We start from the raw sequence: 12,818 nt of genomic DNA on the forward strand, positions 1-12,818 counted from the left end.
TTTGAATGTCAGTCCTAACTGTGGAATTTGTTGCTGCTTCAGGCAAAGAGAAAACTGGTACATGTGTATGTTAAACATCATTAACATTGTCTGCTTTAAATGTAGTGTTTGAAAATGATTTTGACACCTTGAAATGTTAAACATCACTACATGTACGTGACCACCTGTCACCTGGTCATACAATACTGTAAAACAGCAACATCATGTTTGTCAGAATTCATGAGTTTGTGTCCTCTTTAACAGCAAGAGCTGTGCTGATAGAGGCACATAGACAGGTTAGCCTCACTTATGCTAGGGTCAAATTTCCAATCTGGGACCCGACTAAGCAGGAACTGTACAGGCTAACACATGTAAACTGTGCAGGCTTACTTACTATGTAAACTGGAGACCACCAACGGCTGTTAAGTGATTAATATGTCACTAGCTCTGCAAACTTTTGAATTCTATTCCCTTCTTTCTTTCTTTCTGAAAATCAAAACAGATATATAACTGTAAAATGAGTCTTGAATAGGCATTGAACTGGTTTCGCTAAGTAGACGACACTTGGTGTAGGCTAAAAAGAGAGAGTAGCGGACGACTTCTTTGACCATGTAAACCAGGTAGATGACAACATCAAGTTCACACAAGAGTCGTGTCATAACAATATGCTCCCCTTCCTAGACACCAAAACCATCATAGAGAAGGATGGCAACCTTCAATTCGAAGTGTACAGGAAACCGACCCACACTGATCAATATCTTGCCTTTGATTCCCACCACCCTTTGGAACACAACCTAGCAGTGATTAAAACTCTCTTCCATCGAGCAGACAACGTCATCACCTCAGACGAAGCAAAAACAGACGAACACAGACATCTCCGTAGGGCCTTAGCCAAGTGTGGCTACCAAAATTGGACCTTCACCAAAGCTCTCAAACCTTCTGACCAGTCTAAGAAAACACTCAAGTTCAAACCACTGTACAACAGAAACAAGGTCAACATTACAATTCCATACGTCCAAGGAGTATTGGAAAAACTCAGACGAATCTTCCAAAACTTCAACATTGCCACTAACTTCAAACCTCACTCAACTCTCAGACAAAGACTGGTCCATCCTAAAGGCCGACCTCACAAAGGCATCAAGGCCAATGTCAACTGTCTGGCACTTGCGACCCCGCCTTGGCGGCAAACCAACTTTAGCTCCTATATTAAAGCAATAGGAGCTATTGTCCCCTTTTACTTCAACCTTGTCTTGATTTGTGTTGTCTAATTTGTTTTCCCATTGGGCTGTCTAAAAATTGTCTTCTCTTTATCTGCATATCAATTCAACTTCATGGTTAGAAACTTGCTGTTCGAAAAACTTGCTCACTGACGAAAAGTAGTAGATGCTACTTGAAACGTCTGACCGTTTCCAAAATCATATGCAGTTGCTCGAGTAACTGCTTATTCGAGTATCTTATTACCTGGATGTATAACCTTCATCGACCAACCCAGCAGTTGTTTTCAAAGAAACTTTTATACTTGTTTACAGTTTTGTAGCCTCGGTACCATTCTTGTTATTTCACGCTTCTTCCACTTGCACGCTCTTACCAACGGAGCATGCATGTACATATTTTTCTTTGAACCTAAAGTTTTAGGGTTAAGTGCGCCAGAACACTTGTTAATAGATAAGTATATTTATTGATGAATAAATGTTTATCAATACATTATTTATTAAGTTATACGGTGTATTCATTAATGAATAAATCAGTGCACCTATTCCCAAAAATGAATTTTGAGCCCTGTCTTGAATTATAAATTCCTGAATGTGGTGTTTGTCTCTCTCCAGGCGCACAGCTAGTACAAGAGCTGGTAGGATCCCAGGCGGACACGTCCACGGCCGAGCGCCTGGCCGCAGCTTTCTAGCGCCTTACACCGCCTGACGTTCCACTCAACTTGGAGAGAACACGCAGGAGCCGCTTCGAGGCTCGGCTGCAGACTTTAGTCATGGACGTTCGAAGCATCATGACTGTCAAGTAAACAAACAGAAAAAAAACAACAAAAAAAACAGGGCAGATGTTTGAATAAAGGGATCCTTTGTACACAACCATGTGATTTATTCAACCGACCTTTCGGTGACCATAGTGACAGTCTCTCACCTTCCAAAGGGAAATTTTGACTGGTTCACTTTGTAGATAGCATTCCCTGTGGCAGTGTATATATGTAAATACTCTGCATTTGGGCACGCATCTATAAGCAGCAAAACCTGTGCTGCAGTGCAATGTGAACCAGTCGGTCAATTGCCCTGAGGAAGGTGACAGATGGTCGGTTGAATAAATCACAGTGACTTCTCACTCAGTGACTAACCAAACTGATGAAGCTATTCACGGAGGGCAGATGTTTCTACGTTCCATTGCGTTCCATTGTGTTTCGACAAGCCTCCTTCGTTCGCCATATGCCACTTTCATGATGGACGCTCGTAGCATCATGACTGTCAGATGACAACAATAAACAAACAAACAAACACCGGGGCAGATGTTTCTACGCTGCATTGTGCTTTTTTTGCACACGTTGCTCTCATGCAGCTAGCCTGCTTCGTTTGCCATTGCTACCAAGACTGCAGACTTTCTTGATCGATGTTCACAGCATTTTGATTGTCAGATGACACCAATAAACAATCATATTCACAAACAAACAAGCAAGCAGAATCAGGACCCAAACATAACACCAGTAGACAAACAAAGCAAGCCTGCTTTTCCATCACACCAAAGAATCACATAAAATCTTTACTATGGACGTGCCTGCAGATGTTTATACCTCGGATGGTACACTTGCTGTGTCATAACTGTTAGGCCTAGCAAAAAATGTTGTGTTTCCGGTTATGGTCCTACAAAATAGATTAGTAGAGTCGGTACGTGTAAATAGTATTGTTGGTTGTCAGAATGAAAATTTTATGTCCTTTGCTTGCGGTTGACCAAAAAAGGCTAGGGTCTGCAGGTTTTTGCTAGAATAAGTGTCATTCAGATAACCGGAAACCCAACATTTGTTTCCTAGGCCATACATGAAACAGAACTTGCTTCTCATGAAATGTGTTTTTTCATCAAGCCACTGAACAAAGACCTACACAAATGTCCAACTTTGAGGGTTGTCTTATTATAAAAAAATCTTGTTTAATATGTGAGTTCGTTAGTAACCCCCATCCTGTCTAAAATGATCTTGTTTGTGTAGCTGTAGAAAGAAGATTGCAATATATAATATAACATTTCTATCAAAAGTTGAGCGCATACCAGTGACACACAGTGAACTTACATGTGTGAAAACAGTGGAGCTTCTTTGAATACACAGTCAAACCTGTCTAATAAGGGAACAGTCACTATGGACAGAATTCTTCTGCGACCTGGAGACTTTACCCCCATTCCAGGCTTCCCCATACACTTGGCGTCGTAGAAAGCTTAAGTCGTCTTTTCTGTAACCTGAACTTACTCCTATGCCCGCAGATACTACTGATTGGCGACGCTTTGAATTGGGCCATGATGATTTTGATATATGGATAACATTCTCTTGGAACCCCCAAACTGATGCGAGTGTGCGAATAAGATAGAAAGTTTGGAAAAAAGCTGCCTTCATTATGAAATCTACTTGGTCGGGAAGGTTGGAAAATCACTAAACATACAGAGTATGGTATGGCGAATAATAGCTTCCTCATTTCTTTTTCCTTGAATTTTGGACTGATTTTAGCATTCGATGACATAAGATTGTTTTTCCTTTTTTTTCAATTTACCGACATGTATTTAGTAATTTTGCCGCTACTCTTTACGATTTACAGTATAGTTCTTTCTTTTAAAAAGGACGAAAATGGATGCGTGGGTGGATGTTATCCAAATGATCAAATCAACATGGTCTTATGTCCGAACCATGAATTACGACCAAGGAACCCTGCATATTACCCTTTCACAACACATAGATGAATTACCACAACTGTTGTTTGCTCTTTATAAACGACTAACCAAACAGCTCGTGTCAGGAACCCTGGGACTTGTTTGGATGAAATTCGCTACTTAAAAAGACTTGACTCAGTTTGAAGAATGTGTATTCTTTTTATACTGGCCAGAATGTGTAACTTTTTTGCATGTTTGTCCTACAATTGACCCGTAAATGAGACGCCCCTGATTTGACTTTCTACCTCAACGTATATTTGCGCTCCTGTGTTGGTATGGGGGACCGGGATATTCTTTTTTTTCATTGTAGTATGTATTTCTATGTATGCCTTTGGAATGATATATTGAGGTTTTAACAGTTTTTACTAATAATTCATTTTACACTAATGTCATAACGTACTTAACATCGATATTCGCGCAACATACTGTATTCAGTTAAGCTACTTCCTAAGTTCCACCTGTACAAATATCCCGTTATCTCCAGGTTTATGCCTAACTAAGAATTAAGGCGGCATCTGATCAAAAAGACCAACCAACACACATATCGGCCACACATCCTGGTTTATTAACTGCAAATTCAACGTTACGAAAGCAACATTCATTTGTATTATAAGGACTATATTGTACATACACCCAGAGACACGAACACTGGGTATGCTACCGGTTTTACGTTGCTGACGGACAAGTTTGAAGGTTACAAGTAACTGTCATGAAGTGATGTGTTAAGAAGGTCTGTTTGACTGGATGAATGCAGGGTGGTGATTGGATGATGCATTTGATCACGTGATGCAGTGTTAGCACTGAGGCAGGGTGGATGGTGGCATCGGGCCGCAGGTGATGTCACTGCTGACGTCACTCCTGTAGAGGAAGGTAGAACCGGCAAGTGAGTACTCTGTTTTTTTGTTTTGTTTTTTATTGCATAGAATACCGTTAAACCACCTCATGACGCCAAAACTCAAGCCAACAGCCATCGCGCCACCTGTCGGTCAAACATGACTGAAACATAGCGTGCCATGAACACGGTTTTAATTGTAGACACATAGAGTGTAAACTGACCTGGCCTCAAGAATATTGGATGAGCGTGATGCCCGCGTCCCCACCGATGGTCAGGATCTTCACATCCTTGACAGGTATTTGGTGGGCGAAGTTGGTGAAATGTGCGGCATTCACGTGGATCTGCATAGCAGTGGCAAAGAATCAAATGGGAAAAAAATTATAATACCATGGATATCTGTTGTAAGATAGAGCACTCCCCCCATTTGAATTATTTTTTTTTTCAAATATGTTAAATCTACTCCATACATGAGGGCCTGCATGCCCTTTTACGTAGAGCGTAATCGGCCGTTTTAATTTTGCGTAGAGCGTTGCCGACCACTCCATAATTTAGCGTAGAGCGTAGGGAGGCTTTTCTGAATTTAGCGTAGAGCGTAGGGAGGCTTTCTGAATTCGGCGTATTACGTAGCCGGCCCTCCGAATTTAGCGTAGAGCGTTGTCGGGACCCCCCGTGCAGGCCCTCATACATGACAAGTGGAAGAGGCATATGGAAGAAACTGTCTCGCTTTAATCTAGCAAATGTTAGTGTTTTGAAGACCTTTTGAGATATATAAGTTTAATATAATGATATATTAGGTTTCAATGTTTGGTCTCCAAAAGCAAAAGAATCAAAATGATTAAAATTTCAGCTAATGAACGCATGCAGTATGTTTAACACCACTGATGACATGGCTATTGTCTGGCCTGAATGCCTACGTTATAATGGGATTTCTCCACAAAAATAGTGATAGAAAAAGGCCTCCCCGGGACGAATGGGAGGGCTCCAAGCGTCTCCTCCTGCACCCACGTCCCATCAACACGCGCCTTGCGGACCACCACGTTGTCCTCCGGGTGCGTGGCAAACGACAGGGCGATATTTTCATCGTTGCCGGGACCGGTCCTCAAGCAGAGTTCGAAACTGCCATGCGGAAAGACAGGAAAGTTGAACCGATGGTTATTACCTCCGTAGAGTTTGTTTACCTCCTATCCTTGTATTGTTACCTGCCTCAGTGGAGGAGGTTCACCTCCTTCTTGGGTGTTGCGATTGGCTGTGTCTGTGTGTTTGCAGTTATCACTCGAGATCCCTTCGATGCATCTAAATGTGCTTGGGCATGTGGTCTGCTAGTTTGTGTGAGATGATAAACATTGATTTGGAGCACCGTTGCAGTGTTTCTTTGTTAGGCCACAGCAAGTTAATTTTATGGATGACATCTTCTGCAGACTCCAAATTTGGTGCAAAAACAAGGCAGGCAAAAAGAACAAGATATCCAAATTTTCAAACTTGATTACCATCAAGCATATAAGAAGAATTGAAGCAATGGAACATGGTATTACAACCTACACGTCTTTTATACCTGAGTGTAATAAAACATTAACTAACATTGATGTCAACATTGGAATCATTATTAATTTAGATCCAGAGTTTGTATAGCAGATTACGAACGCAGAGACAAGGTTTCCCGTACACTGGGCACGGGAGTCTCCTGAGTCGTACGGCAGACTGACAGTGACTACATGATGCTGGTTCTGCTCACTTGAACTCAACTGAAATTCTCTCCGATATTGCTGTACTAACTGTCTGACGTAATTGCCATGCCTCAGAAACCATCCGCCTTTTCATTCTGTCTTCAATAGACATACACTCAGGTAGACAATGATCTACTCAAACCGCATAACATTCGATACTTCAACAGACTCTGTTATTGGATTTGTTAGTAGTTCTCTTCATTAAAGAATAACACGTCGGATTACACGTTGATAATAATCGCACAGCAATTACAGACTAATTCAAATTTCAGGTTTGGTATTGGGGCTGCACTGTGTCTTCTGTAAGTTGGTGCTGAGGGGCAATAGACCGATCCTGTCGAACACCATATCGAACGAATAGAAGACCCATAGAACCCCCTGTTCTATTCAGAACACCTCCGTCAAAAACAGCGTTGGCGGGGCAGAAATGGCACGTGTAAAGCAGGGTACGTATATCTGGGACAGGTTTTCCACTGTATTGGTTGAATGCATGCTCAGAATAAAAACGAATTTAAAAAGAAAATAGATTGGGCACTCAAGGAGGGGAAGCTTGTACCACATGCTGACTACTACAAAGTCCGCTAGCGCAGAGTTTCGTCTCTTCAGTTACTGGTGTGTGAAACTGGTTAACATGGAAGTGAACAGGGAAGTGAAAGGATGCATTTTAATTCTTAGTTACTAAGTACCATGCAGCTGTTATGCATGCAGTCAATACAGTAGGAACCCTGTTACAGATATACGAACCCTGTTTTACACGTGCATCGGCTGCTTGGCAGAAACTGGGCGCTGATTCCCACCGACAAGGGAAAACTATGCGGCGCATACCGCTTTAACATTGACCGGAAACATTGCGCTCTCACCGCAACTACACCTACCCCCTCCTTAAACAACTCTACCCGGTGGATACAGCCTTCAACAAAGAAGACAAAGCATTCTTATTTGGCCCGCTCTGAAAGAGTTTCAGTACCACAAAAGCTAAACCGAAGTCAGTGGCATTATTTTCAACCTAGCCGCGGCGGCCATGTTTGGTCCGTCAAACCCTGTTTTTGACGGAGGTGTTCGAAATCGAACAGGGGGCGTTGCTTTGGGATCGGTCTATTATCATAGCTTGCATACACAATATATGATTGTAGGACACATTTGTACAAATTTTTCACCATTTTACATGCCCAAATGACTTTTTACGACACAGTCCACACCTGGCGCCAGTACGTTTATATGCCGTTAGCCTGGCAAGACTCTCCGAGCAGAGGACAGGTTGTTTCAAAATTAACAGATTAATTCTCATATAGCCAGATGACATCGACCAATGAGAAGACTCCAAGGCTGACGGCATACTGGCGTCAGCTGTAAACTGTACCACAAATTCAAAATGGGGCTGTTGTTCTGTAATTATTAAATTTCGAAGAAATACTGCTACCGCGCCCAAAATCAACGAGCGTCACCTGGAACATATTAGCAGACGACTTGCCAAAGTACATACAAATACTGTACATTAAAGGAATCTTGAGTTATAGCTGCGAATACACAGACACAATGAACCGCATTACACCCGAAGCAGATGGAGGAGGTTAAAAATTCCGGCCAGCACAGAGCCAGTCGAACCGCAGAGCTCTATCAGCTATGCGCATCGGTTCTGCGCAGGGTTCTCTAAGACGGCGTTCGCCGGGTCACGGCCTGGATGTAACTACCAATGCACACTATCCTGCGTTTTGGTTACATGTTGATACATTTCGCGAGGTGTCATAAAATTCATTTCTTGGCATTAGAAGCTACATGGGCACGGCTACCACATTCAATCTAAGAGGTGACATGATAATATTCAAATACACACACTCAGACAGAGGGTTTTAGTACAAGGTAGCGACTTGTCAATTTTGAATTCAATAGTTTCGAACTCCAGCGTTCGAACGATGGAACCCAGACAGTACGTTCGATTTTTTTAGCCGTGGGGTCAGGCGAGTTCAGGTGCAGGGTTGCCACTTTCAGTCGGTGTTTGAGAAGTTTAGAAAAAAACTAACGTCTAATTCTTGCAGTTGAAAATACATTTTCTGAAAAAGATTGATATTATTCAGAAGCTAGAAAATTTTGGCTTCTAATGCACGCATGCCAACAGTACGTTTTGTTACTCATAGTGCAAGGTCATAGTGTTCAATTTCTCCGTCAGAAAAAAAGCGTCCTTAAACTGACATGCTGTTCTATTTTTTCGAGGCAAACCCGTTGCTCCTAAAATTAACCAAGGAACTTTGGTATCAATTTAAAGCTGAAGATATGGACTATCACGCTGTGGAGATAGCGAATTGGATCTAGGTGAGCTGTAAAAAAGACGAGAACAAATAAAGTGACCAAAAATTGCTAATGTTTCGAAAGCCACAGCGTTCGCTGTTATTTTGTAATGCGCAAAATATCTGAATTGCTGTACTGGGCAAATTCAGTAGATTTGAAAAAGTATAAACATTATGTATGTCCGAGGTCTTTTTGCTGCACGACGGGCGGTTGTTTACACCCATGCAACGGGGTCAAGTCGTGACGCGGCAAACGCCGTATCTAAGCGAATAACGCGTTCTGGGGTGACCTGCGGTTCGACTTGACTGGACTGGAGCAAACTTTTGAATTAGAAAGACTTTTGACCTCTGACCCTCAGTTGGATGACCTTTGTGATTTTGAGCTGTTATTGTTTGAATCATCAACCTATGTTTGATCATTCCTGTTTTATGTTATATGATTGTGAATTGACTACTCATTCAGTTTATATTAAGTTATCCTTTTGTATCCTAATTTGTTATGAATTGTCATGTAATGTACATATGTAAGGACTCCCTTAGGAATCAGTTAAATAGTCATATGAAGGGACCACCCTAAAGATTAATGAATAAATAAACCTTCACACATACATTCCGCTCGCCTCGCCATAGGTTCCATGGATGTTCATCGTCTTCGAAATGGCTAGATGGTCTGGGAACGTGAAGACGTATGGTGGGACATGGTGGGCCATGATGATGATTCACACACTCAAAACTGGGGAGGAAAAAAAGAACATACTCAGTAGTTGCACAACATTGTAACGAGATGAATGGTGGTGGAAGGAGAGGAATGGGTTCCGCCTTCCAATACCGTGATCTGGACACAGTTGATAAGAACCCACTGCCTCGGCGGGTAATGTAGGCCGAGGCAGCCGTTGGTTCATATTGCTGTTGTGTTGTTGAACTTGAGGAAGGACATGGGTGGAGATTGGAGACTGCCTTACTACAGATTTTATTCCGGTACGCTATGTTGAGGATGGTATGACGGGTGCTCAGTGCTCTGGTTGGCGTGCAAGGAGGTGGCATCTGCTCCTGAGGTTACATTTTAGGCTGAGCTCCTTACTATTAAAATATTTGACCATTCTAATTCAGAAATTAAGAGGGATGCTGACCTGGCTATGATACTGAAAATACAACAATTTCTGCTCGGGATGGGATGCCAAAGCGCAGTTCGGACACGCACTGCCACGAAGCAGCTCTATAGCTACGACCCTCACATGCTAGACACCCCTAAGGCAAACGTGGAAACCTTCAAGGGGAGCCTGCAGTATCAAGGGCCACTACTGTGGAACAAACTTACTGCGGACCAACGGCACATTGCAACTACGTCAGCATTTAGAAACAGACTGTAGCGGGACTGTAGCTAAGAACTGACTGGGATAAGTTGAAATACTGTGATATATGTCTGTACATGTAACGTTATCTGTATATTTGTATCTGATTGTATTTTTAATGTTTGTGCCCAGGGTCATCTGAAAAGCAGATCAGTAGATCTGAGATGTCCCCTGGTTAAATAAATAAAATTGAAATTGAAATTGAAATTGGTCGGGTAGATACTGGCGGGGGACTGGGGTCGGGCTGCCGAAGCGATCACGTCGGCCATGTGCGCGGCGATCTTCCCCGTGTGAGGGTGGCGCTCGCCTGAAGTTTTTGACCGTCCGAAAGGCGCCGAATTTCAAAATGGTCAGAGAGTCGAGTGTAGTTTTAGCCTGAAAATCTAACCTGTCACTCTTTAGACGGTAACTTCAGACAGTAGTCTTGAAACATCTTGAATGCGTATGAAGTAATACCCGATTATCCTCGTAAAAAGGCAGAAGTTAAATCAATTTTGATTTCCTAGCTGTCGGAACACATTACCGGTAGGGCGAATAGCGCGACGGAGTCTTTCGGTGCGACCTACGTGCAAATGGGTAAGACGCGGCCACGGCATTGACGGTTGGATAGTTGACGCAACAGGGTGAGAATTGTATCCAACACCGTCGGTCACTCCCCTTAATCCGAGGCTGATTCACAAGCCAAAATTGGACAATCATACCGACAACATTAGATTAAGTCGAAGTGGAAGAATCCAAGTTGAAAGGTAAGGAAAAATAGAAATTGTTACCGACGAAGGCAAGGTATCATAATTACTTGGTGCCATGAGCCTGGGCAAAGGGGAAGTGGCTTGAATTTGTGCGGGTTATGAGGCCCTGGGGTTTAGCGCCAAGGCGCTGGCCAAGTAAATGTTGGCGGTGGACTGGGGGTCGTGCTGTATAAGCGATCACGGCGGCCACGTGCGCGGCGCTCCACCCTTTGTGATGGTGGCACTCGCCCGGAGTTTTTGATCGTTCGAAGGGCGCCAAATTTCCAAATGGTCGCGGCCACTACTAGCCCCCTAAATGAAACCTTTGCTTCGAGAACAGTGGAGTCACAGTTTTAGCGACCTCCACAAGATTTTGAAGCTTAAAAATCTTACAAAATTCTCAAATTGCTGCCCGGATACAGATCTATTGTTGGTCACTACGCGGACGGACTATACGCCGGGTAAGCTTTGGTAAAACAAATCGTTCGTCATACGATAGATCCTGTGATTTCACACAAATCGGTATTATATAAGCCATATAAGATGATACAATGTCAAATAAGTCTCAAATAAAGCAAGGGACGTCCGACGATCATAAAAGAACGAGTACCGCTGTCACCGATCCAGCGTCGGGGTGGCGCCTGCGATTTCGTGGCTTTACATCGAACCTCCGCCAATAGTTTAAACGCTTTCTTAGCACTCTGCAAAATCATCTTTTATAACTACATTTCCTCGATGAAAACTTACAAGTGTAAAAAAGACCGCTACTAAACAAGTAAAACTGTGTACCAACCAAAATCTCCCCAAGTGTTTGTTATCAACGTTGTTCTCCCAAAGTCACCTGGTAACTCTGGGCTGGCTCAGTCTGAAGGTGCGGGGAACCCGGGGACCGCGGGTGATTTTATACAGTTTTCTCCCGTCAATCATTTCAACAAATTACTGATGTCCTTTGTAGTCAGCCTTCCTGTCGACTTTACTCGCACTGGGTTGGTTTAAGTCGCCTGAAGGAGGAGTCGATGAGCATGAATATTCAAATCTTCAATAAAACCAATGCTGTTCCTAGTGGCAAGTTGAACAGACTACTGTCTAGCTTGGTGGGGTATTAGCATCAGACTTTACCATAAATGGTCAAAAACAGCTTCTTGTGCGTTTTCTGCCCTTGGCGAGATGAAGTCATACTAACTCCATTGTCTCTAAACAATCCTTAGCTGTAATTGGGCAGAAAATGCCCAGCCATATCTAATTTACAAAATGCTCTTATCGGGTCATGGGTCTTCTCAAACAATATGACCTCTGCACAATTAAATATCTGTCTTCGTGCTAACATGCGGGGTCATTCAAAGTTTATCTTGTTTAGACCGCAGGATAGATTTGAATACGTGAATACGTCTAGAATGTTCTAGAAAGGCCACGCCGTTGTCAACTCGATTTTATGGATTTCATCCAATGTTATAGGAGAAAGTTGTATGTCATGAGGGTGTCTCAACAATGGTGGGAGGTGCAGCCAACTTAAACCATGTTTTAGAGGCCGAGATCGCCTCCTCTTATGAGATCGTTGTTTCTGAATAGACGAATTTGAACCACACGTCAAATTGGTTTCATAGGGGGGTTTTGCTCACAAACTGTTTATGTCATCGCGCACGTCCGTAAAGAATAAAATGCATTGAACTTCATTCCCCGAACCGGTGTCACAGAGTCCAGCGTCTTTCAAGTACGTAATTTCACTTCCATGGGTGGCCCGCACACATGCCACAAAATTTGATCCCTGCAAACTTTAAGTCATTAACAGTTTTTCTTGATGTTTTAATCTTTCGACACCCCCCCACACACGCCAACCGAACAAACATCATAATTCAACTCAAGCAGTCTCAAAACGCATTACTCTTACTTCAGCACAATTTCCCTTTCGCTATCCGAACCAAAAATTCCAACCAAGGAATCTTGCAGATTACCATTTCAAAAGATAAGAGTGCCACAAGTTTTGTTTGCTCTTTATAAAC

General features: G+C 42.8%; 1 protein-coding gene across 1 annotated transcript; it reads right to left on the reverse strand.

Annotated features, from left to right (window-relative positions):
• Nucleotides 1-4,440: 4,440 nt before the first annotated feature.
• Nucleotides 4,441-11,746, reverse strand: LOC136428519 (placental protein 13-like). The gene is made up of 5 exons (XM_066418101.1): nucleotides 11,612-11,746; nucleotides 9,348-9,471; nucleotides 5,644-5,845; nucleotides 4,951-5,070; nucleotides 4,441-4,752 (listed from the first exon to the last, which is right to left on the reverse strand). The coding sequence occupies exons 2-4, from the start codon at nucleotides 9,446-9,448 to the stop codon at nucleotides 4,957-4,959; spliced, it is 417 nt and encodes a 138-aa protein (XP_066274198.1). The 5' UTR covers nucleotides 9,449-9,471; nucleotides 11,612-11,746; the 3' UTR covers nucleotides 4,441-4,752; nucleotides 4,951-4,956.
• Between the last annotated feature and the right edge of the window lie 1,072 nt (nucleotides 11,747-12,818).

This window comes from Branchiostoma lanceolatum, chromosome 1 (assembly GCF_035083965.1).
Source record: "Branchiostoma lanceolatum isolate klBraLanc5 chromosome 1, klBraLanc5.hap2, whole genome shotgun sequence".
NCBI lineage: Eukaryota > Metazoa > Chordata > Leptocardii > Amphioxiformes > Branchiostomatidae > Branchiostoma > Branchiostoma lanceolatum.

Excerpts from the sequence above, each read along its gene's own strand:
- LOC136428519 (XM_066418101.1), bottom strand. The coding sequence starts at position 9,448 with ATGGCCCACCATGTCCCACCATACGTCTTCACGTTCCCAGACCATCTA. Across the intron at positions 5,846-9,347 it reads TATGGCGAGGCGAGCGGAAT|TTTCGAACTCTGCTTGAGGA; the intron begins GTATGTGTGAAG and ends TCCGCATGGCAG. Across the intron at positions 5,071-5,643 it reads TGGAGAAATCCCATTATAAC|ATCCACGTGAATGCCGCACA; the intron begins GTAGGCATTCAG and ends ACTGCTATGCAG.